Consider the following 22,083-nt stretch of genomic DNA (forward strand, 5'->3'; position numbering starts at 1 on the left):
TAGGAGTGCTAGTGCCTGACTATCCACATGATTCCAGAGAAGCATCTATGCTGTTGATAGAGGAAGTATCACTATAAGTTAACAGAGGTCTGCTTGGGAGATATTTTAATTTAATGCTAATATTATATAAGTGCATATCAATAGCATGCGCCAAGAATTCAGTAGCCTTTGTGAACTTAGGGACATTGCAGTAGGCTGACCAGGTACAGCTAATCCCCTCATGAGCACGCGTGAGATGAAAATCAATGAGATGGCAATAGAGTGAATCTTTTCACTTAGAAGGAAATTTATATAGAGGCGGATTAGAAGCTGAATAATGGGACAAACTACAATAGATAATACAAACATCTGTTTGGCAGTCCAGGGCTTCTTTTTCAGAAGGTGGTGATTCTTCTAACTCTTTATATTTAGTTTCATCAGCCTTAGCACCATCACTCACATCCCAGTTAATTTGGTTGCCTCGCCAGCTTGGCTTACAGAGCCTTGAGAGCACAACCATGTCCTTAGTAACCTAGATACATCATGCAAGTAGCTTATCTACATCAAAACATTCCGCTTCAGGGCCATAGAAATTCTCTACTAGTCGCGCTTGCTTGGGAAAGACATATTCTGGAATAGGAACATCCAAGTCTTTATTATTAGAGTTGAGATCTTCACAACTTTTAGCATCAGACTGGCCAAGAAGTTGCTTAATCTATCTATTAACTTTGAGCACAGGCTCATTATGAAAATATTCCTTTCTAGCTATCTTGTGAGTATCTTTTATCAGGTTCTTCCTTACCTGAGAGAGCTCTTTTTTAACTGCCTCATATCTTTCATATAGATGAGGGAATAACTCCCAAGCTTTCACCACTATACCAGCTAGTGATTAAATTTCCTCCTTTAGCTCCCTCTGCTCTCATCTAAGCTCTAGGATTCTGGGGTCTTAACAAATATCATGTTTCTGCTGGTTAGTAAGCCCTGACGGGGTAAGGGGATCCCTCTTCCTAAGCATGCTTCTAGCAACCTAAAGCAGACCTTCCTGAGAGGGTCAGAGAAGCACGACATGCTAGAGATCGCGGCTGATAAACTGTGACTAGTAATGCCTCTTAAAAACCACATTACTAGACTGGCCTAACACTCTCTGCTGCTCCTGGCTTGTGAATTTCCCTGTAAGGTCAAGTTAGAGACAGTTTAAGATTCTTTTATTTAGCAGAGCTATCCTCCATGTGGGAGGACATATAATTAACTTCATTAGCAATCCAGCACTGGTAGTTATAATGGCTAATATCATCCTTGAACTTAGTATCTTGACCTAGTTCTTTAAGCGCTTGTTAACTTGAGTTATACATCATCAGTAATAACTCATGGAGCTCATAGCCGTGCGGAGTACACTCAATATATTAAAGGAGAGGGGTATTAAGGACCTCATCCTTCCACTAGAGGGGAAGATCCTATCAGTGCTTTAGAATATGAAGCCACTATATCAGCTCTAGAGTCAAGGGATTGACAAAAGCCCCATCACGGAAAGCTAGTAAGATAATTTAGTTAATTAGGTAGTAAGCCATTTAGTAATCACCATGCATGAAGAATTTAGTTCTAAGGGGGAAAAAAGTTAGCCTCAGCAGGTCAGCAACTAGCTATCTATAGGTCTGCTATGGATCTGCTTACCCATCAGCGCCTTCTAGCTGGCCTTTGAGGTTACAAAACTTAATGATGGCACAAAGGACATCACGCTTGCTATTAGGGTCTTTAAGAATAAAGAGCTTAATATCGCGGTAGCAGACTGAATCTAGAAGATCATCGGCCGAAACATGTTTAGGAAGGTCACTCTAGAAAGTCTGCTCGTGTTTGCGTTTGCCCAGGGATGACTTATAGCCAGTCTGGGAAGCTTTCTAAGGAAGCAGTACACCAGGTCATGTTCTAGTAATGGCAGACCAGAGTTGCACTACGGCAAATTAGATAATCATACTCCCATGACGGAAAAATCTCAAATATATCCAGTGCTAGCAATATAAGATGCAGAAGACATTAATGTTAAGGGTGTCCTTCTTCTTCATATGTCTAGGGATCTTTCGCTCTATAGGGAATACTTTATTTAGGAACTAATGCTAATGTTAATGGTGAAGCTGCTGGGACCAAGAACAAAATAATGTACTCATCGCATCTGTTCATAGATATTGCCATTCAGACAGCGCCGTGCAAATAGACTAAAGTATTAGTAAAGCTGTCGCCAGTACTCATCATATAACTGAAGAAGCTTCTGTCATGAGGTCCTGTATATCTAATTAAAGAAATTCATGTAAATTATTTGGTCCTCCAGGAGTAAATACTCCACGTAGTCCTCCTTTAAATAGATGCAAAATCTGTCAACAATATATTAAGGATGTACGATCCCTGCAGTAATCTGAGAAAGCGCATATGTACCTTTACTAGTATCTTTTAACCACTGCAAGACCTTCCAATGTCTTGGGTTTGAAGTTCAGGGGTAGCCATCTAATGCTGTGGAAATGCTTAAGTCTGGCTTGAGTCTCTTCATAGAGGATCAGGTCAGTCCAGTATTGATGCTCATTGGGATTAGTAGGAGGGAGAGGAGGCAGTGACATCAAGATAAGCTGATCCAAATATAAGAGAAAGCTGATTATTTTCTACAGTGATTTAAGCAGCAATCGCCTGGTGGATTAATTTAGAAGGCGTTAAGGTGGGAGGAAGGCGCGAGAGTACAAGGGAGGAAAGGAATAAGTGAGGACAGCCAGCATTTTATAGAGCACATGGGCAATCTGCTTGAATTTAAGGGAGCTAGATCTGGCTGCTGAGGAGGCCATTGTTAGTGTTACTAATAGTTGTGAATTGAAATCAAGCGAGTTCTCGCTGAGGATTGTCTCCTTAGGATGGTGACTAAAACAATGCTTAGCAGGTGCAGAATAGTAGTGTGTAGCACGTGCTTGAGTACTAAAGCAGCAGCTTGCAGAGGGAAAATATAGGTGGAAATGCAGCTATTTATGGCCTCAGTAGCTGTCATTTTCAGTATCGATTTCACAGGTCCCTATATTCTAGCTGTATTTTACAGACTGTCCTATTCTCCGTAATCTAAATATACTCTGTGACAGCACCTTGTATCGCACTTTCCTGGGCTGTTGTATTGCACTGGCCAGTAGCATTGAATGACTACTTGATATTATCAAAGCTGCCGGTGATACATCGACAACTGGGCTGATTGAAAAAGCCATTAATAATGCGTGAAAACCCCAGGGAAAAGTCGGTAATAGTGTGCAGAAAGCCCAGACATGCTAGCGCAGCAATAACAGCATGACAGACCTTAGTATAAATATTGTTAGGGGCTCGTGACTAATGCCAGACTGCGGCAAACATGATAAGAATACTGAGATGGGCGAACCTGTACTCAACCAACCTGATAATAGGAATATTAATATGGTCAACAGGCTGGCAGAATGAGACTAAATAATCCAAGAATATAGAGCTTCCCAATAACTTATTAAGCCAGTATGTTCAGTCCCTTTCTGACACCTATGGATCCCCTCCAAACGCGGTAAGGTGGTTAAAGGTCATAGATCTCATAAATATCTCCTCTAACCAGCATGTCTAGTCTGCACTATACACCACTGCATCACCAAACATGGTGGTACAGTCCGAGGACTTGGAACCTATGGATAACCCATCCTGGCAGCAAAGTCAGTATCTAATGGGCCCATCCACACCATCTGTCAGCCATGCGCCATCTTCCGCCTGTATACTGAATACTAATACCTTTTATTCACCTACTATGACAGACGAGCAAGCTTCCCTGAGCTCAACAGTGTTGTACTGTACAGCTAAAGAAACAAGCAGACTTAGGCAGCTGCACCTTGAGCTTCAGGGCCAGGCATCAGCGCAATGTGAGGGCACTAGGGACTGTAATTACCCTACCTCTTTCCTACAAACTCTACAATGGTAAGGAACCATTTGCAGGATGCTCTTATTATATAAACACAACCCATGCTCATCCTCAGCAGTATAATAAATAATCCCAAAAACTCACACCTCATCAGATGGTCTGAGAAGGGGGATTCTTTCATCATTCTAGACAGAAATGAGTTTGCTCAGATGTTACTCCCTACCCTCTGTGGTCATGGCAATTTCAGAAGATTTTACAGCCTTTTATAGTATTACAACTTTGATCTCAAGAAGCAAACCATTAATGGATCCTATCCCTAGAAGTCATGGCAAAGCACTCTGTTAAGAGAATACAGCAATCCTAGTTTTCAGAGAGATGATGAAACTGGGTTTTCACGTATTGAATATCAAAGGAGGAAGACCAAAGAGCCCTCAGACCCTGGATCTTAGTCTTCCCTATTCACTTGGTGTTCCTGTGCACGCGGAGAGTCCACTATGGATGAAGACCATGTCACACATGATATGTGGTGAGGCGGCAAGGCATGCAAGAGTGTCCAAGATATCACTAACTAGGAAGACTATATAGTACCTTCCTACAATATTCTGGGTCAATCTAAGATGCTGTCTTGTTAACATTTATAGGCTAGGGAACTTATATTTACTGATTTATGTAGCCTTGAAAACTGTTGATAATATAGGAAGACAGCAGTCCCACTTTGACAGCAGTCCTAATTTAACAGCAGTCCCGCTTTAACAGCAGTCCTGATTTGACAGCAGTCCTGGTTTAACAGCAGTCCTGATTTGACAGCAGTCCTGGTTTGACAGCAGTCCTGATTTGACAGCAGTCCTGATTTAACAGCAGTCCTGGTTTGACAGCAGTCCTGCTTTGATAGCAGTCCTGGTTTAACAGCAGTCCAGGTCTGACAGCAGTCCAGGTTTGTGGCCCAAGGATTTGAAGCCTTTCAAGCCCATCTTTTAAAAACTAATTGCTATGGAGATGATTGGCTAGCCTATAATGCCTTTAGAAGTATTTATACCCACACGACCACTCATTAGGACTAAGAAATAAGTTGCTCTTAAGTTATTACTAGCCACATATTTCTTAAATACACTAAGCCTGTCTAATAGGGGCCATCTGCCCTTTTTATTTCTTTAAAAGAGAAAGAATTTTAAGGAGAAAGGAAACAGTTCTCCCAGAAAGTAGGTGATAGCTTTAACCCTGAAAGAGTAGGGCCAATAGGTCACTCACTGTGAAGCTATATAAGTTATTCTTATGGTTCTAGTGTGTTCAACCAATATTTCTTGACTTGTGCTTTTATTAGAGGCACATCAAGATCTTCCCCTCCCAGCCCTAGCCACGTGATTTGATGGATCTAATTATTTCCAATAGGGGTTAAACAGATTTCAAAATCATCCAGCCTTGAGAGAAAAAGAAAAGGGCAAAAAAGCAGGCATTTTCTTAAAGCCCCAGATTGCTATTCAGTCAGAATGTAGGGTTAAATAAACTGTCATTCAGCTAGCAACAAGCAGCAGGTGTTCATGACTTAGGATTACCCACAGGATATAACCCACGCCAAATCTTTTTTAATTCTTTAATTAATTTATTTTTAATTTATTTTAGGTTTTTGATTTTTAACTTTTTGATTTTTATTTATTTATTCATTTATTTTATTATCTATTTACTATTTATTTATTATTTATTTTATTCTTATTTATATTCTTTTCCTTTTTTTAGTGCCTGCATCCATTCAACTACATTGTATAAAGCTAGAGTCTCCTTTGACTTAACTTCTACATTATAGTTCTAGAGTTCCTAGGCAATCAGTGCATTTCTTCTATAGCAGGCAGTTAATACATTATAGAGTCCTCTACCAGTAAACTAGAATAGGAAGATACTCTGGGATAATTCCATGGTTTAGATTCTATTATAGACAAGCCGCGCATGGTGTTGGCTTGTTATTCTCCTATTCAAAATGCTGGATCCAGGCAACACCAGCAACTGCGCACCCAATGTACATTAATTATGTGGCGCTAGAATGCCATCTTATGCAATAAGGTCACCTCGCACTAGTTACACTTAAACAGCTCTTCCTTCAGATATTTGGCATCAAAGTGGTGTGTGACACAGCCAGCATCATAAAACATCCAGCAGTGAACCTTATCAGGTAGCTTCTTATTCGCGAAGCATTAAAAGCAAGCCTCTGGCAGTGCTGAACTCTCTAAATATTCCTTAGTAGCACGTGACAGCTTATTATGTATAGTAGGGGTTCCACTTCGCATGTGCTGATGCTGTCTTGAACTTATGATGCATCCTAGGGCTAAGCCATAGGTTCATCCAATGCAGTAGAGGTCATAGTTTCTTGCCTAGGCCGGCCTCTTAGAGGGCCCCCTTTAAGGACATCATAATATTATATTACCACATCCGCACCTGCATCTTTCTGATTCCATTCATCCTCCAGTAAGTTAGAGATTGGGTAGGACAAGAGACATTATAAAAGATATAGCTAGGTTAGAGGCATAGCATCCTTAAAAGCTTCATCCTCTTCTTCCTCCTCAACTGCAGTGCCAGAGAGCTGCGCCTTAATATCCAGGAATGCCTGCTCTTCATTAAAGTTCTCTTGGATCTGATGCCTTAAAGCCCTCAGTAATTATTTTCGCGTATTTGTCACCTCCTTCTTTTGCCTCTTAATCTAACTAAGCAGGCCCTGTTGCTGGGTCTTATCATACTAGGCACTAAGGTCGCTTAGCTTCCGGCGGGCTTCTTCTAACTCAGGATAGTCCTCCACCTGTGCCCTCTATTGCTTAGTTAGATATCTCAGGCGTCGTGGGTCTTCCCAATGGTTCTGGCGCGTGACAGCCCACATTAATTCCATGTCTGGGTCGAGGCCACAGATTACCCAAATCATATCTGTGTTGATCTGCAAAGGATGGTAATGGTTGAGAAAAGTCCAGGGGCTAGTATACTTCATGATCAACATATATTGCTCTTTACTAACCCATCCTGAAGTTGAATGTCAGCAGCTAAAAGGACCCCAGAAAGTGACAGGATAGAAAGAATTGCTTACCACTCTTGTTGATTACTTTACCACTCCTGTACCAGAACTAATGGGCATGGAATGCCCTGGGCCATCCGCGGATCTCCCCAAAAGTGACTAGTAGGCTGGACATGGAGGACTTGGATATAGGTTGGGTCTGCTGAATGGTTGGAACCCCTTTAACTAATTCTGTTTTGCAAAAGATATACCAATCTGCCTTCTCTCAGTCTAAGGGCAACAGGAGCTGTTGGCAACCTTTACTAATAAAGAGCTTCCATAGCTGGGCTTTTGATGTTAAGTTATTCCGGAATGCTTTGGCATGGAATAATACTCTGAATAGTAATGTATGAGGACATATTACTAAAGATAGTCCATAGACCACTTTAGGGAGTGTAAATGTAGTCCTGTTGTCTGTTAGCCAACATTGCCCGGTTTAGACAGTCTTAAAATGGCGATGCTTTCCAAAAAAACCATGTTGACAGATCTAGCAGGGCTTGGAGATCATGAAATAAGAAGAAGAAAGGAAGGCAGTGCCCTTATAATTTAGTCTGCCTGAGGAACTTTTTACATCCATTAGGCGTCAGTTTGACTAAAGGGATAGGAGGTCCGCCGCAAGGGTCCTTCTGTAGTGAGATTTGTAGGTCTTTGAACTAGAGACTCAACAGGGCGCTCCTGTGGTGTACAGTGAACAGAGCTAGTGAATTAAACAGGCACACTTGGATGCGCTGGAAGCCAAGGTAGAACTTCTTTAGCTGAGTTGAGAGAATTGTTTCATTCAACGGGCCGATATCTTTAATGTAGACTGGCGTCTTCTTTTTTAGTTGCATATCTAACCCATGCTCTACCACCAAGTACTTAATACCCTATAGATTAGACAGTTAGACAAGACAGTTAAATAAATTAAAAGAATAATAATCCATGCTACTGACCCTCCGCACCTCTGACCCATCTATATCGTCGATTTTGCTCTTGGTCAGTTTTTGGTAGTAACCACAAAGGTTCTTCCAGTTGGTATTCAACAAGCTAGACTTGTGAATGCCCTTATTATGTCGACTGTTCTTTCCTCACTTAAGTTTGAGGGACCAGCCCAGAAACCGATACAGGTCGTTATTCAACGCCTAGCGTAGGGCCTCTTCAGGATCCTGCTATTTTTGCACATTAGGCTCTAGTTTTATTTTGCTGTTACAATATCTATGCCTGCATTAGCAGAGAACAGCAAAGGCGGCATTTGGCCTGTGTTACTGACCACTTCCATCAGGTTTTAATCCGCTCCCGTCGTTTGATGGTGCCCTCTGCTTTGTCAAAATCCTTATTGATCTCACAAAGGTCGATTCCGGTGTCATTGAGGGGGTTGTTGTAGAAATCATCTGCCTCATCATCCGACCGGAGGCGTTTTCGTAGGCTCAGGCGATCATCTGGCTTAGTGATATCTGGCTCAGTCACATCCATCTTATAAGTGGCATCCTGCTGCTCATCCCAGTCAGGGCTGCTACTGGCGACATCGCTCTCACTGCAGTCACTCCCCGTCAGGGGGGATTGATTCTGTCGCGCATGGGTACACTTCATCGGTGGGTTTGTAGGCAATGAAGAATGGACACTGAGAGGGAAGGCACGAGGGTTGTAAGGAGGGGGAAGTGGGAAACGACACTGTAAATTCCAGCGAAATGATTACTAGAGAGCGAAGTGAGTTAATTGTAGGTGTAAGAAAAGACCTTGAGGCTAGAAGATGACCTTCTTAAGTAGGGTGGTTTGGCAGAGGCAGAGGGATCAGGGGAGAAAATAAAAGACGACAAACCTGGAAGAAATCAGCTATGGTAAATAAGTTGGCGTCCTTATGGCCTGGCCGGAGCCCAGGCTCCTATGAAAGGAAGAAGTGAAGCCATTTTCAGCTCCCTTATACAGCTTCTGGTTGGAGGGACGGTGCTGAAGGACTGACGGTTGAACTTGGTGAAATGCCCATGATGGTGGGGCACTGTGGGCGAGTTTGACTGGTGCGTGGTGGTAGCGAGGATGGGGGCGTGTTGGAAGGGTGAAGTCATGTATTACCAAATGGCTGCCGAAAAAGGCGTCGAAAGCGGCCGAAAATGGCATACGTTTGGTAAATCCAAATTGTCTATGAGTACTTATAAGTTATAATCTGCCTTAGGTATTAATAAACTCTAGTCTAAATAGGACACTAGCTTATAGTTATATAATAATGTTAAATATACTAATTAATGTAGCAAGCCTAGGGTTGTTATTTTTGCGGGTTGGGCTGGGTTCTCCGATCTTTTGAACCCAACCCGCCGGGTTCGGGTTCTAGATTTCTAGGGCCTAAACCCGGCCCATAACCCGGCGGGTTCTAGATAGTCAACCCGGCGGGTTCTATTCTGCCGAAAATTCTACACTCCGCCTACCTAATCTAGTTAGTATGTATTTAATTTTTCTATACCATACTAGCATCTATACTAGCATTCAAAATATATATATATAAATAATGCATTCTACATAGAAATCTAACCTAGGTTAGTGTATTCTAATTACTAGGTATTGTAATTAAAACCCGTTTTTAGAACCCAACCCTTAGCGGGTTCTAAGAATTAGAACCCAACCGACCCACGGGCCCTAGAACCTGAACCCAAACCCAGCCCATGGCGGGTTAGGGCCGGGTTGGGTTAGGGTTCCCGGGTTGGGTTTAACCAGTCTAAGCAAGCCTATGTTATATAATCTTAGCTATGATTTGCACACTCCTTTTCATGTTTGGCTGCTGTGGTCCTAGTTAGAACCTCTTAGCAATTTCTTACCGTCTAAATCTAGGTTTAGAGTTGCATAACCGAACCGCAAAAATCGAACCCGAACCTCACCGAACTCGCAGCGGTTTGGGTTCGGTTCCTAGCCTAGGGAATCGCACCGGTTTCGGTTTCCATAGGGTGGAACCGCTTCGAGTTCGGTTAAAACCGCCGGTTACGGTTTTTGCGGTTTTGCGAGTTAGGTTAACCAACCCGCAACCGTTTTACCTAGAAATCACTGAATTCTAGATATTTCTAATTAAAATTAATATCACTAGATAGCCTGAATCAAGGGCTATCTAGTGATATAAATTTTATTCAAAAATACCTGGTGGTTGCTGAGATATAAGGGAATTTCATCTCTGTCATAGGTTGGTATGAAAGTAGTGGTAGTCTATATATATATGCGACTAACTGTTGACAATGACTATATTTAAAAATGGTTTTTTAACCACCACCCATTCAAACCTATAGATATTGAATTCATATTTTAGATCTAGATTAATATGATGATAATTACCATATATTTCATATAAAAATCATAATTTTATATAAGCATGCTTGATAGGGGCGTCAGAGGGGTCCCCGAAGGGGGGAATGGTAAGGGTTAAAACGGTTAAAATTAGCGGTTTAACCAACCCGAAACCGAACCGAATCTAACCATGGTTAGTTAGTATAGGCCTAGCTAGGCCTAGCTAGGCCTAGCAGCGGGTTTTGCGGTGAAAACCGCAACCGAATCGCATCGGGTCCGGGTTTGGTGCGAGTTCTAAATTTTGAACCTGAAACCGCAGCGGTTTGGTGCCAACTAGGCTTGAACCCGCCCGAACCCGCACCAAATGCAACTCTATCTAGGTTATAGATTTCATGGCTTCTAGCCTGTGACATAGCCTATACTAACTAGATTAATTAGGTAGAGAATATCCCTACTAGTAGAACTAAACCCAGTGGGTTAAGCCACCTAGAACCCACAGGTCTATAGGTTGGTTTGGGCCTTAGGTTTCTAAGGCCCAAAACCTGCGGGCTGGGTTGGCAGAACATGAGAACCCAACTCAACCCGCGAAAATAACAACTCTATGCAGCATGTCATGGGGGCAGCCCATGACATTCTATAAATAATATATAATTAAGTCTATATTATAATAATATACGTTCTAGGCTATATATAATTAGAACCTAGCCTAGCCTAACCTAACTTATTTTTTAACCTAAAATCCATATGGGTTCTTGCTCCTAGAACCCAACTAACCTATAGGTTAGGGATGCTCAGACCCAACCTAGCCTAAAGTGGGTTTGGTTGGGTTGGGTCTGGATTCTATGGTCGGGTTTAACCAGTCTACGTATTTGCGAATCAAAAGTCATTTTGCGATAGATGGTAGAGCTTCTTTGCACCGACGCACTAATAGTAATCAAAGACAAGGGGTTGTTGCGCTGTGGTAATTCCTATTATATATAACCAGAGAACAGATAAAAGAGATCAAGCCGGCCCCGTCCTATATTGAAGAGACTAACAACATTAGGCATGCCCAAAAAAGGCATATATTTCCAAAGGGCTAAAATAAATTGCATGAACAGGCTGTCCTATTAAATCATTGGGCCTAGGACTCCCCTCCCACTAATAGGCATTTCCTCTGGCTCATGCACAAGGCTCCGCGCTTCAGAGCCCTCTCGGCGGACTGAGTCTACCCAATTGCCATGTACCTGTGCCTTGACATGGAACGGTAGCTGGACGACTGCAACTGGCTTATCAAACTGGGCTGTGTCGATGACAACAATATCACATCTGTTAATAACCTTTCGCTCTATCATCGCAAGGACCCAACCATCCCCTTCCGGGGCGTCCTTGTTCCTTGGAATGAAGACTGGTTCTTGCACAGAACAATTCTCGCCAGCATAAAAGAAAGTCGTTGCCCCACTCCTGTGACTATGCATTGCCAGCCCATTTAAGTTTTGGAAGATAGTTTGCCCATTTGGCTTAGTTTTTGGTATGTTCACATCAAGAAACACAATGTTGTACTGCTTGGTTAAGAAGCGCTCATCGATGCGCGGAAACTCGCACGGAAGATCAAGGATCACTTGCGGGTCCGATATAGAAGAGCCAGAAGGGGCACTGAGATCTAGCTCCCAGCGCACAAAATCGCTCTTCGCGTCTGCAGATGGTGTTCGGCCATCATCGGATGGGAAGAATGGAAATGCATTGTCGAGGACCCGGGAGCTTTCAACGCAGATTCTAATATCACCATCGTCTTCCTCCACCTCCCAGGCACCAGCCGTGTGAAGAGGCATGCAGTTTCGCCATTGATACACTCGACATTTTTCATCCGCAGCCCAATTAGAAGGGCGCTTCGTGCGCTTCCGCCGAGGCACAACGATGAAGGCTGCTGGGCGGCTGTAATTCCACGCCCAATGATGCCCACCAGTCTGCATGCGATCCAGGCTGGCTTCAAAGGGCCACATAACTAAAACCAGCCAGTTTACAGTGAGAGCACAATCGTGGATGAATGAACTCCAAGGCGACTTGAGCCATTCTTCCTCGACTTTCTTCCCATTAGAATTAAGGGTGTATGTGGCCACGTCCAGGCTCGCAAGGCCTGTTGCTTCGTATCCAAACACAACAAGCTCATTGGTGAAGGGGTCGACTTTTGGATGAGCGGTGAATGTTTTCGAGCGTACCTGGGACTCAAAGGGATCGTACTTGATCGTTGAAAGCGTGTCCGGATCTACTGCATAGGGTAATGCAACCTCTTTCAATGCGAGCAAGTAACCCGCCCAATATATCAGGTTGGTATTGGCTGTGGAGTCGATAGCTCCGCGAACGCAGGGGTGATGGGTGAAAGGGTTTCGGTAGAGCCCAAACAGCGCTTTTCTAGCCTTTCGCTCCAACCTGTAGCGCTCGGTCTCAATATATCGCATTTTCATGTCAACTCGTCCATCATGGAAACGAAACGCGGAGATGCTGCCGTCGCCATCGAGAGGAACATTTCCTGGGTCAGGTGGCACAAATGGATCCACCATCACCCGATAAAAAGTTCCATCAATCTCTATGGGAATGTCGCCACAGACAATCATATCTCCGACCTCCCCTTCGAAACGACATGGGAGATTCGATCCTGAGAGGTCGAATGCGTCCGTCCGCTTGGACTTTAATCCGTATGCCCCATCGATGCCCGACGCTGATTCCTTTAAATCGGCCATTTCAAATATAGTTGTAGACTGCACGGCTTTTCAGGAAAGATGCGGGAATGATCAATTAACTGAAAATGTGGAGAGGACTCATAACCAACCGAATCCTTGGCTCGATCACTCTCCCTGTCAGAGCCGCTGTGGGGATTTTAGACAAGTATCGGCGCTGGACGGTTTTGGAATGGTGCCGCAGCTTCGAGATAGCGAGAGGTGTTTCACCAGAGGGACGCTGTCCGAGTTTCAATTTATCCCTCCTCAAGTTCGAGCTAAAAGCACGGTGGATGATATGCCACCCATCATCCCAAGGAAACTTAACCTGATGTGTTATCCTGGTTGGGCCGATGTATCATTGAGCACATGAAATGTACCACGCAGTTTTCTAATTCGGTGTGAATCTGGCCCGTTGCAAGTTTGCGCGCAGACCAGGCCTGAGTCCGCCTTGCCACTTGACTTCGCCATGTAATATTGCAGCCAATGCCAAAAACCGTGGTACTGGTCCATATCATGGATTATCGGCTGTTGAGGTTACATTGCAAATGTCATCCAAAGTTTTTGAACCCCACTGCAGGCCCAATGATAGTTCCGAATGCAGTGTTGCCCAATAGTATGCCGTCCAACTTATGGCGCCCGGAGCTAGTGGCTAGTGTTTCGCTAAAAAAGTCAACTCACGTGACTCGTTTCCTGAGCCAGGTTGCAAGACAACTCCAATTTAAAAAACACCTTTACCATTGTTTATTGCATGGAGATATTTCCGTCCTCTGGCTTGACTCTTGAGACTTATTGTGAATAGAACTCCAAAGCGGTTCATAAATGGAAGAAATTCATATAATCAATGTGATGTTTGTTTTATATATTAGTCCTCAACTTCTTAGAAAAGAATGACAATAATCACATCTTTATGAGAATCACAATTACTCCCTCAGTGATCATTGTCCTTCGGACAGTCCACTGGAGAGGTCAAACGTGATGCTCATACTGCAGAGACCTGTCCTCAGCCTACTCCATGGATAGGGTGCATCAACTACCCGCAGGAAGCCGGTTTCAGGTTCTTGGCGACGGACTGAAGATTTACCATGGGTTTGAGACCTCTGATCACCAAAGGGATTAGTTCAGCAAGGATCCTAATCATGCAAGGTTGTACTGCTTGGATTCTTATAAAAGTCATGATTGCGTCGATCCTATTTACGACCCGGTTTAACGAGCGGGAAGATGTTACCCGCCGATAGAGCCGTCTCAATGACTGCAATGCCAGCCTCCTGCTTAAACATGTCTAATTGCGTCTACAGCGAAATCCAAGGCTACGACCCTCCGTCAAACGAGCTTCACAGAAATGGTTGGCAGTTTGACCTTCATGACGTCTACATAATTATACATAATTATATCTCTCTGCTACAGTACCAGACCCAGCAGCCCCTTTCCTGAGAACAGATAGTATAGCCTTCGTGAAACCCGCTTTCAATACACACTTTCTTTTTGGAATATTTTACTTCATCATCTATAATAATTCCCTTATCAGATGTTACCATGCGGCAAGAGTCAGACTTCTACCAGCCAGAGGAAGATTTATTCATAGGTGACTTTTCCATGAGTGCGCCTAGGCTTCATCCACGTGCCTGTTTGCAGCGCCGACTTTTTGCCTTCAAGGCCTGGGATCAGCCCAGCAGGCTATACACCAATGTGCCCAACTACCCCTGTATCCCGCCCCAAGCACCAACCCACTGCGGCGACTTAATGTTTGTTAACCAGACCAGCAATGCCTCCCTCAGCCTGTCGGACTGCATGCAGACCATGAAGAGCATCCAGAAAACAGACGGCGATTGGGAGGTTAAGAACACAATCAGTAATGAGCACCAGCTCGTACAGTTCAGCTCGTGCGCCTTTTGGGTCCAGGGCCAGGGGAAGAACAGCAACATCAACTTCAACATTAGTGCTCAGGACATTATTAATATCGTACTAATATCGTTTAGTTGGTCTGGAAAGGTTGGTGCGAAGGGGGTGATGTCTTGCGACAGAACAGTCAAGGGCCAACAGGTTGAATGCGGGCTATATTAGCTGTATAATACGCTTGTATACCTATAATAGGAGAATTCAGCTGCTGAGTTTGTCTCTTCACCCTTGTGGATATCTCAGAGTCCCATTGTTATTATGTCACATGCCACATCTCATTCAGTAGACAACCAGCTCGGTGGGCACGTTGGGTAATCTTCAATCATGTCTGCAAATGCCCTTCGCAAAGCAGGGGGCTCAAGATATGTGAGCCTGGAATTGAATCCCATGTTTGCTACAACTGCAAGGGCAAGAGTGGCCTTCGCTGGGAGGGACGAAATAGTCGAGATTTTGGAAGGACCATGCCGGGCCATATTGCAACAACTGGCAAGTGCCAACTTTGGGTCCAAAGCCTGGGACCTGGTCCTTTTAGACCACTCGAAGCTGCCGTATCCCGCAACTGAATGACCTAAGCTCTGCGAGGAGCTGGGCCTGGTTGCTCCTGGAAGCATAGTTATTGCAGATGACATGTATCATGCAAGTAATCCGCAATATTCCTTGTATTTAGTTAACTAGCAAAAATCGATGACGTAAGATCCACTATGAGTGACTAGTTAATCTTTGAGCCACTAGTCTAATAGACTCCAGAGGATTACTTCTGATTCTAGACCAATGGTTTAAGTTGTCTTAGCAAACAGTGTCCCAGGATGTACTATGAGTATACCACATTCCGGATGTAGCCACGTAAAGGTTGCAATAATGTATTGCCCACGACGCTTACTTTAAGCCAACGAAAATGCCATTTTCGGGCCTATTCTTATCGGAGGACCTACCCCGCCACAATTCTTTAGAAATTACAGATCCTAAGCATTCCGGCATCACCGCTATTTCCGAGCCATCCAGATTGCCAGCCTTCATGGCTGCGCGCAGACCTAACGGCGAGCTATTCTGCCAGTAGTAGGACGCTGTTTTCGGCAATAAAGTGACATCAGCCCGAACAACTTATTCCATTCCAGAACAAAATACCCCCGCCGTAGAAAAGAGAAAAGGGAAAGGGAAAAGAATTTGCAATAGTGTATGAACGCGGCTGTCGTGGCATGTCTACTGAGACTCAATACCACTCTTTCATTCACTGGTGTCATTATTTAGAGAAGGTTCTTTCTACCCAAATTAATACGATGCTAACTTGGCGGGGCAACTGGTATGTATTCTGCTACCTCCACTTCAGCCGTAAAGGAAAGAAATTTGTGCCTAACCCTATTCATTTTTAGTGGATTAACAATCAGGCATATGAGTGTGTGAGCAGTCAAAAAGGGAGTAATTTCCAACTTCAATTCGCGGTGACAGTCGGACTTGGGTAAAACAAAAAGAAAATAATTTAACTGTCAATATGAAACGATCTTGATTTTTTGGAAAAATTTGGACTGATTGTCAAAGTGGCAATGCGATCAGGGCATGACCCCATTCTTCCACTTTATGCGCGGTCACGAAGGGAGCGAGCGCGCCCCCCAGAGCCAGTGGAGGTTGATGGCCAGTTCTATGATGTGATGGGAGTGAGCTTGGAGCATGAACTAGTGCTCCGTGATGTGCGTGCTGTTCATCAAGATATCCGTATTGAGCACTTTGCCGGCCGGCCGGTCATGCTTGATGGTGTGCGCTGGCGCGTAGTTGCTCTAAACACCGCGTCTGATTTGCAAACAGCAACCCTCCAGTTGATCAACCCACACGATCCATTGTCCAAGTTCACTGCAACTGGAGCCGACATCGCACGGCTCCAGTTTCCAAGTGCCAATGGGGAGCATACGCTGGGTCGTGTCAAACATGGCATTGTCCGCATGGACCCTGTAGCATCGCGTGCCGAGATCAGAGTTCCATTAAAGCCTAATGATCAGTTTGAAGCTCGCCTCCATAATCGTGAGCTTGATGGTTTATATACCATTCAGGTGTGCGATATCTACCAGCTCATTGCAGCCAGAATAGTCCATGATGGTGATCAGCAGCGCATTGTGGTTCAGCCAGATGAGATCGCACCGCGCTATGTGACTATCATGTCTTTGGATTTTGGTGCCAAATTTGATGTGGATGCTTTTGTGTACCGAGAGGACCAACTTCGCTGCAAGGCAAACATTATCAAGCCTAAGCTAGGTGGCGGGCTTATCCTGGATCCACTGTTGGGCAGCCTACCAGCCGGCGTGACACCGCTGCTGACCAATGGTGCAGAGCATCTTGCGGTGTTCGAGCGGTTCGTCCGTGACAAGACTCAGACGGATGGGAAAGCACACTCCCAATATGGAGTTGATGGTTCCCGACGCAGATTGACTATGCTGAACCTCTCAATGAGTCCCCAGGGTGATGCACGTGGAGTCCTCAGTGCATTGGTTGATTTTCGGCATGAGAATCCAGGGGCAGATATGTCGATTGTTGTGTCCAAGCTCGGGCCCAGTGGCTTCCTGGAGTCCGCGGAATATTTCATGTACCTCAAAATCCTCGCGGACCATGACATTCGTGTCAATATGTTCACGGGTGCTGATAAACCAACACGACAGGTCATCCATGGGAAGGCAGTCATTATTGACAACCAAGTACTTTTCAGCACCGGGGCCGTCATGGACGCTCAGCCAATCAATAAAGCCGATTTCTCTATCGAATTACCTCCAGGAGCCGCTACGTTATTCTGTCACTATACAGATAAGGCCATTCACAGGGAAGCAACCAATGAGCTTCGTGCTGCGCTTGCTTCTGAGCTTGCAAATTTGGGTGTTGTCATCAATGACCCAGTCGCAAGTCTGCCATGGATAACCCGCGCGCAGGACGCTTTGATTCGAGGGGCACAGCACTCACTAATTCTCAACATATCAGAGCTGGTTGATCCCACGATGGCACTGCTATTGATTGACCGCGCTGCAAGTGGCGTTGATGTCATCCTTCAGGTCCGCGAGGTTGACCCGAAATCTGCGCTACTTCTCGCGGACGGAATAATGCGCTGCTCCAATCTCCACGTAGAAGATACAAGCTGGTGGGAGCCTCGCCCGCACTTCAATGCGATCATCGCTGACGGACGCTCCGCATATCTCGGCTCATCCTACCTTTGGCCAACACAGTGCCATATGGTTCACCAGGGTCGTTCATTCGAAAATGGTGTTTTGCTTTGTGGAGATGCTACAACAAGACTTATTGAGCAGCTTGATAATCTCCGTTACAACGCACATGCAACAAACACGATGCCTTCATTTGCCGAGATGCTGAGAACATGGAAGCTGCAATACCATCTCAAAAACCCATGCGTTTTGCCAAAATACGCTATCTGTTTAGAGACCTGGCCGACCTCGACAACTGAAGACTATCCAAATGGTATTCGCCAGTATAAAGCTTCTGTCGAGTAATGAAGGTATTACGATACACATAAATCTGTTCGGTTCAACGGTGCCGCGATTTCTGTGCTTGTACAAGTGGGTTCTCGACACTCCCGAATCAGGACTTGCAACCATAATTTTTGTGATTCGTCCGCCGGCCATGCCGCGCCCTGTTTAGTGTAAGATCAAGTCTTGTGGGAGCAAAAGTATATTGTGTTGACTGCATTCATATCAACTTTTTAACACCACGCAGAGCTTACTCCTTAGGGAAGCAGTCTGCCACTATTTCTTTAGACCGCCACAAGGTTGGCAACTTCACCCATTAAAAACAACCTTTCAGCTTAAGCGTCACCTCCTTCATTAGACACTCAAACAAAGCCACTTATCATTTACATAAAGTTCTATGTATCCAGCATAGAGATCAGAGCTACAACACTTATAATACATCAGATAATAGTACATATCATGCGCAGCTTCACTCTAGACCCAGGCCCAGTTGCATAGGTAACTACCAAATCCCTGTCACTGCAAAAGTCACATTTCTTAAAATCAAGTTAGCCACTCACACGCAGCCATGTCACAGAAACTTAAGGGGGTGACTCAATAACATTAGACATAAAAGTATCTCAGATTTCTCTAATGGCCAACTCCCCTCCTATACTCCATTTAATCTCTCTTAGAAGACTTCCCGCCAGATTTTCCCACGTCTTGAAATACAAATATGACTGAGCCAACACATATTATAGATACAGAAGGAGAAGTAATTATTTTCTTAAATAGCTGGAATCTCCCTTTGCACCATAGATTGAAGATGTAGCCGAGGCTGCCAAGCCAGAACCATTAAGAGCCATGGCAATGTGCAAAAAAGGGACAGTGCCAACAACACTATTCAGGAAGGAACTTACAAGAAAGTCATAAGGAAGGGTCAAAGAAAAAAGAGAAAGAGGGGAAATCAAATACTTTTACAGTCAGACATGAATAAATCAGCTAATAGTCCTCGTAGCACTCCAGAGCTATCTGAAATAGCTATAGAGTCTGCTACAGAGACAGTTGATGATAGTATTACTAAGTCAGCTAATAGGCCTAATGTAATCCACAAGCGAGCGGCCATTCCAATTGAGCGGCCACTAAACCATACATTTTTGGCCGCCCCAGAGATTAGAGGGTATTTCTAACCCCTAAAACATGATCTATTACTAAATCTAGCTATTCTTGCGCTGCGGACATTGTAATCACTTATGGCCTATAATATGGCAGTCACTACAGTGTAGGGGTGCCTGTTAAGGGTATTATTCTGTATCGGTTGTGTTAACTCGGTCAAGAATCTTGGAAATGACGGTGAGCTCGGCCCTTCGGAAACTGCACCATATACGCCAGCGAGTGTGGTGCCTTTGAGAGCGTCTGTAATATCTTCCACAACAGTAGGAGACCTGTAGTCAAAGATGGTATCTGCACCAAGTGACTTAAGGAACTCTCTATTCGCTTCAGAAGCCGTAGCGAATAAGGTTAAGCCAGATGCGACTGCAAGCTGAATGGCGGTTGCATCAACGGAGGATGCACCACCCCACACCAGAAGTACTTGGCCAGTGTTTTTGACGTTATCTACCGAAGGTAACGGCAAATTGAGATAGTCCCTGCGAGAGACCAGCGCTGGCGGGTGAGACAGCCAGTGGAAGCACAGCAGCCTGCTCGAATGCAAGAGAATCCGGGATTTCGGCAACAAGTGCCTCATCAGTAGCCGGATATAATTGAAATGCGCCATTTGCAGGGCTCTGCGTCATAAGGCCGTTGTAGTGGCTGCAGACGAGCAAAGATGTTAGCACTGTATACTACCTGAACAGGGGTGCAGCCTTACGCAATCACCCATTGGCCTTTCTTGAACCTGGTCACGCCACTGCCAACATCCTCGACGACACCACCTGCGTCCTGTCCTAGGATGAAAGGATACGTATTCAGATAGCGTCCTAAGCTTCGCACAGCTGTCAGTATACGAGATCGTCAAAGCATGGTGGGAGAGATATCTCAGCTACTGACTGAACTTTCCAATGGACGGGATTCTTTGGACCAGTCAGTGATAGGTATACGCTGAGTTTGGGATAGCTGGACTTACAATGGCAACGGCACTATTCCTGATTACCACCTTACCAGGTCCTGGTTTTGGCTTTGGGGCACTCTCAACTCTAAATGGATTTTCTGCCGGAGCGGTAATCCATGCTGCTTCGTTCTCTGCCATTTTAGAAATGATAGGCAAATGTTAAGGTGGCACTTCCGATAAAAGTTAGATGAGTAAATGCAGGAGTCCTTGTTGAAGTGAAAGAGGAAGACGCTTCTTTATACCTCACCCTGTAAATCGGTGGGGTCGGTTGTTTTTCACTGCGGTGATATACGTCAGGTTTTAGGTTGGAGGGGACGAGCCCGTTGCTGTCTGAGACCTCTGGGAATAATTGATGGCCGATCCACTCTTTACTGGCTTTAATATTGGAGTTAACGTGCGTCAGCCCACTTTACCACAGCATTTGCCCGTTATCGCCGTCAGAGTGGGTCAATTGATTACCAAGCCTATTAGGACCTGGGGGATGGCAAAAAAGCGTACTAGAGTATGAATAATTGAGCATAATAAGCCGTGGAAGCTTTGAGTGATTATACAACGGAGAGGCAGATTGGGGCTGCGCTTGGTTCATCTCAATTAATCTCGCGTTGTCGACAGCTGGAGGTTGACAGAGCGATGCCATCCATCAAAGGATCTACGGTACTTGTCATTGGCGGTTCGTCGGGAATCGGTTACGGAGTGGCAGAGAAGTGCCTTTTGGAGGGCGCAATCATCTATATAGCATCTTCCAATGCATCCTATGCGGGCAAGAGTGCGGAATCATTGAAAAATGTTCCCTAATGCAGAAATCACTGCACATGTCTGCGACCTCGCTGACGAAGACGTCAAACAAAACCTTGAGCGACTCCTTTCCGATATTGGCTTACTTGACCATATCATCTTCACCGCAGGCGATGCTCTTCCCATCCAGCCTCTGGACACTATCAATCTTGATATCATCTGCCGGGCAGGTCATGTTTGATTTGCTGTTCCACTTATGCTAGCTAAGCTGACACCGCGGTTCGTCAAAGCCGGCCCTAAGTCGTCTCTCATGTTTACAACGGGGGCTGGTTCGGAAAAGCCATTCCCCAATTAGTCATTGATTGCAGGATATCTCACAGGACTTCATGGGATTACGCGGAATCTTGCCTTGGACCTTAAACCGCTCAGGGTCAACTTAGTGTGTTCAGGGCTGGTTGCTACACCTCTCTGGGCGTCTGATGGCGTGCCTGATAACATGAAAGACGGCACCACTTTGGGGAAAGTGGGCAGAGTTGAAGAAGTTGCTAAAGCTTATGTCTATTTTATAAAGGACATAAATTCTACAGGAGCCTGTATTGGCACTAATACTGGGTCTCTCTTACTATGGTCTCCACAACAATGCAAGTATTTGGTTCCCTGTGACCTCTGGGTATGTAGCCACTTGTAGAATAAATAGAAGGTTTTATTATACGCTATTATATTACCGTGTTACACAAGAATATGATCATTTCATACCACTGTACCCTTCTGAAACAGTCGATACGGCTCCATGGCGACTTTTACGGTTTTCCCAACCACTGGAAGAATAAACACTACTAATAAAGAGAAGACGAGCTAGGCCAGTCATCCGACTAAGCCTAGACAGGTTATTATATTAAGGTTCCTATCCCGCAACCTCAGGATATATCTCTGCTCTTAACGCACGAATTTCTCTTCTCGAATTGCTCGGACCTTTCTCCGCAAACTTTACCAGTCACAATATGAACTAGAATCATGCCGCCTGGATCGTTGCTGCCCGATCCAAACTCTTATTGATT

General features: G+C 44.7%; 7 protein-coding genes across 7 annotated transcripts; 3 read left to right on the forward strand and 4 right to left on the reverse strand.

The window, feature by feature from the left end:
• Positions 1-6,975: 6,975 nt before the first annotated feature.
• On the reverse strand, positions 6,976-7,828 carry P174DRAFT_464614 (uncharacterized protein; the record flags this gene model as incomplete). The annotated part of the gene is made up of 5 exons (XM_024830418.1): positions 6,976-7,130; positions 7,164-7,312; positions 7,470-7,558; positions 7,592-7,771; positions 7,793-7,828. The coding sequence occupies 5 exons, from the start codon at positions 7,826-7,828 to the stop codon at positions 6,976-6,978; spliced, it is 609 nt and encodes a 202-aa protein (XP_024677463.1).
• Positions 7,829-8,162: 334 nt separating this feature from the next.
• Positions 8,163-8,868, reverse strand: P174DRAFT_507752 (uncharacterized protein; the record flags this gene model as incomplete). Its single annotated transcript, XM_024831403.1, has 3 exons — positions 8,163-8,555; positions 8,704-8,766; positions 8,845-8,868. 3 exons carry the CDS (start codon positions 8,866-8,868, stop codon positions 8,163-8,165), a joined length of 480 nt encoding a protein of 159 aa, XP_024677464.1.
• Positions 8,869-11,257: 2,389 nt separating this feature from the next.
• Positions 11,258-12,907, reverse strand: P174DRAFT_516125 (carotenoid oxygenase family protein; the record flags this gene model as incomplete). Its single annotated transcript, XM_024832285.1, has 1 exon — positions 11,258-12,907. Exon 1 carries the CDS (start codon positions 12,866-12,868, stop codon positions 11,258-11,260), a length of 1,611 nt encoding a protein of 536 aa, XP_024677465.1. The 5' UTR covers positions 12,869-12,907.
• A 1,473-nt stretch (positions 12,908-14,380) lies between these two features.
• P174DRAFT_435592 (uncharacterized protein) lies at positions 14,381-14,908 on the forward strand (the record flags this gene model as incomplete). Its single annotated transcript, XM_024825945.1, has 1 exon — positions 14,381-14,908. The coding sequence occupies one exon, from the start codon at positions 14,381-14,383 to the stop codon at positions 14,906-14,908; it is 528 nt and encodes a 175-aa protein (XP_024677466.1).
• Positions 14,909-17,007: 2,099 nt separating this feature from the next.
• On the forward strand, positions 17,008-18,039 carry P174DRAFT_331182 (uncharacterized protein; the record flags this gene model as incomplete). The annotated part of the gene is made up of 1 exon (XM_024821662.1): positions 17,008-18,039. A coding segment is annotated over one exon (1,032 nt), but the record flags the coding sequence as incomplete, so codon positions are not given.
• A 1,399-nt stretch (positions 18,040-19,438) lies between these two features.
• Positions 19,439-20,428, reverse strand: P174DRAFT_464616 (zinc-binding alcohol dehydrogenase family protein; the record flags this gene model as incomplete). Its single annotated transcript, XM_024830419.1, has 5 exons — positions 19,439-19,797; positions 19,841-19,992; positions 20,051-20,164; positions 20,230-20,252; positions 20,306-20,428. The coding sequence occupies 5 exons, from the start codon at positions 20,426-20,428 to the stop codon at positions 19,439-19,441; spliced, it is 771 nt and encodes a 256-aa protein (XP_024677468.1).
• Positions 20,429-20,920: 492 nt separating this feature from the next.
• On the forward strand, positions 20,921-21,713 carry P174DRAFT_464617 (NAD(P)-binding protein; the record flags this gene model as incomplete). The annotated part of the gene is made up of 4 exons (XM_024830420.1): positions 20,921-21,056; positions 21,091-21,255; positions 21,289-21,354; positions 21,394-21,713. The coding sequence occupies 4 exons, from the start codon at positions 20,921-20,923 to the stop codon at positions 21,711-21,713; spliced, it is 687 nt and encodes a 228-aa protein (XP_024677469.1).
• Positions 21,714-22,083: the final 370 nt, after the last annotated feature.

This window comes from Aspergillus novofumigatus (assembly GCF_002847465.1).
Source record: "Aspergillus novofumigatus IBT 16806 chromosome Unknown P174scaffold_11, whole genome shotgun sequence".
Lineage (NCBI taxonomy): Eukaryota > Fungi > Ascomycota > Eurotiomycetes > Eurotiales > Aspergillaceae > Aspergillus > Aspergillus novofumigatus.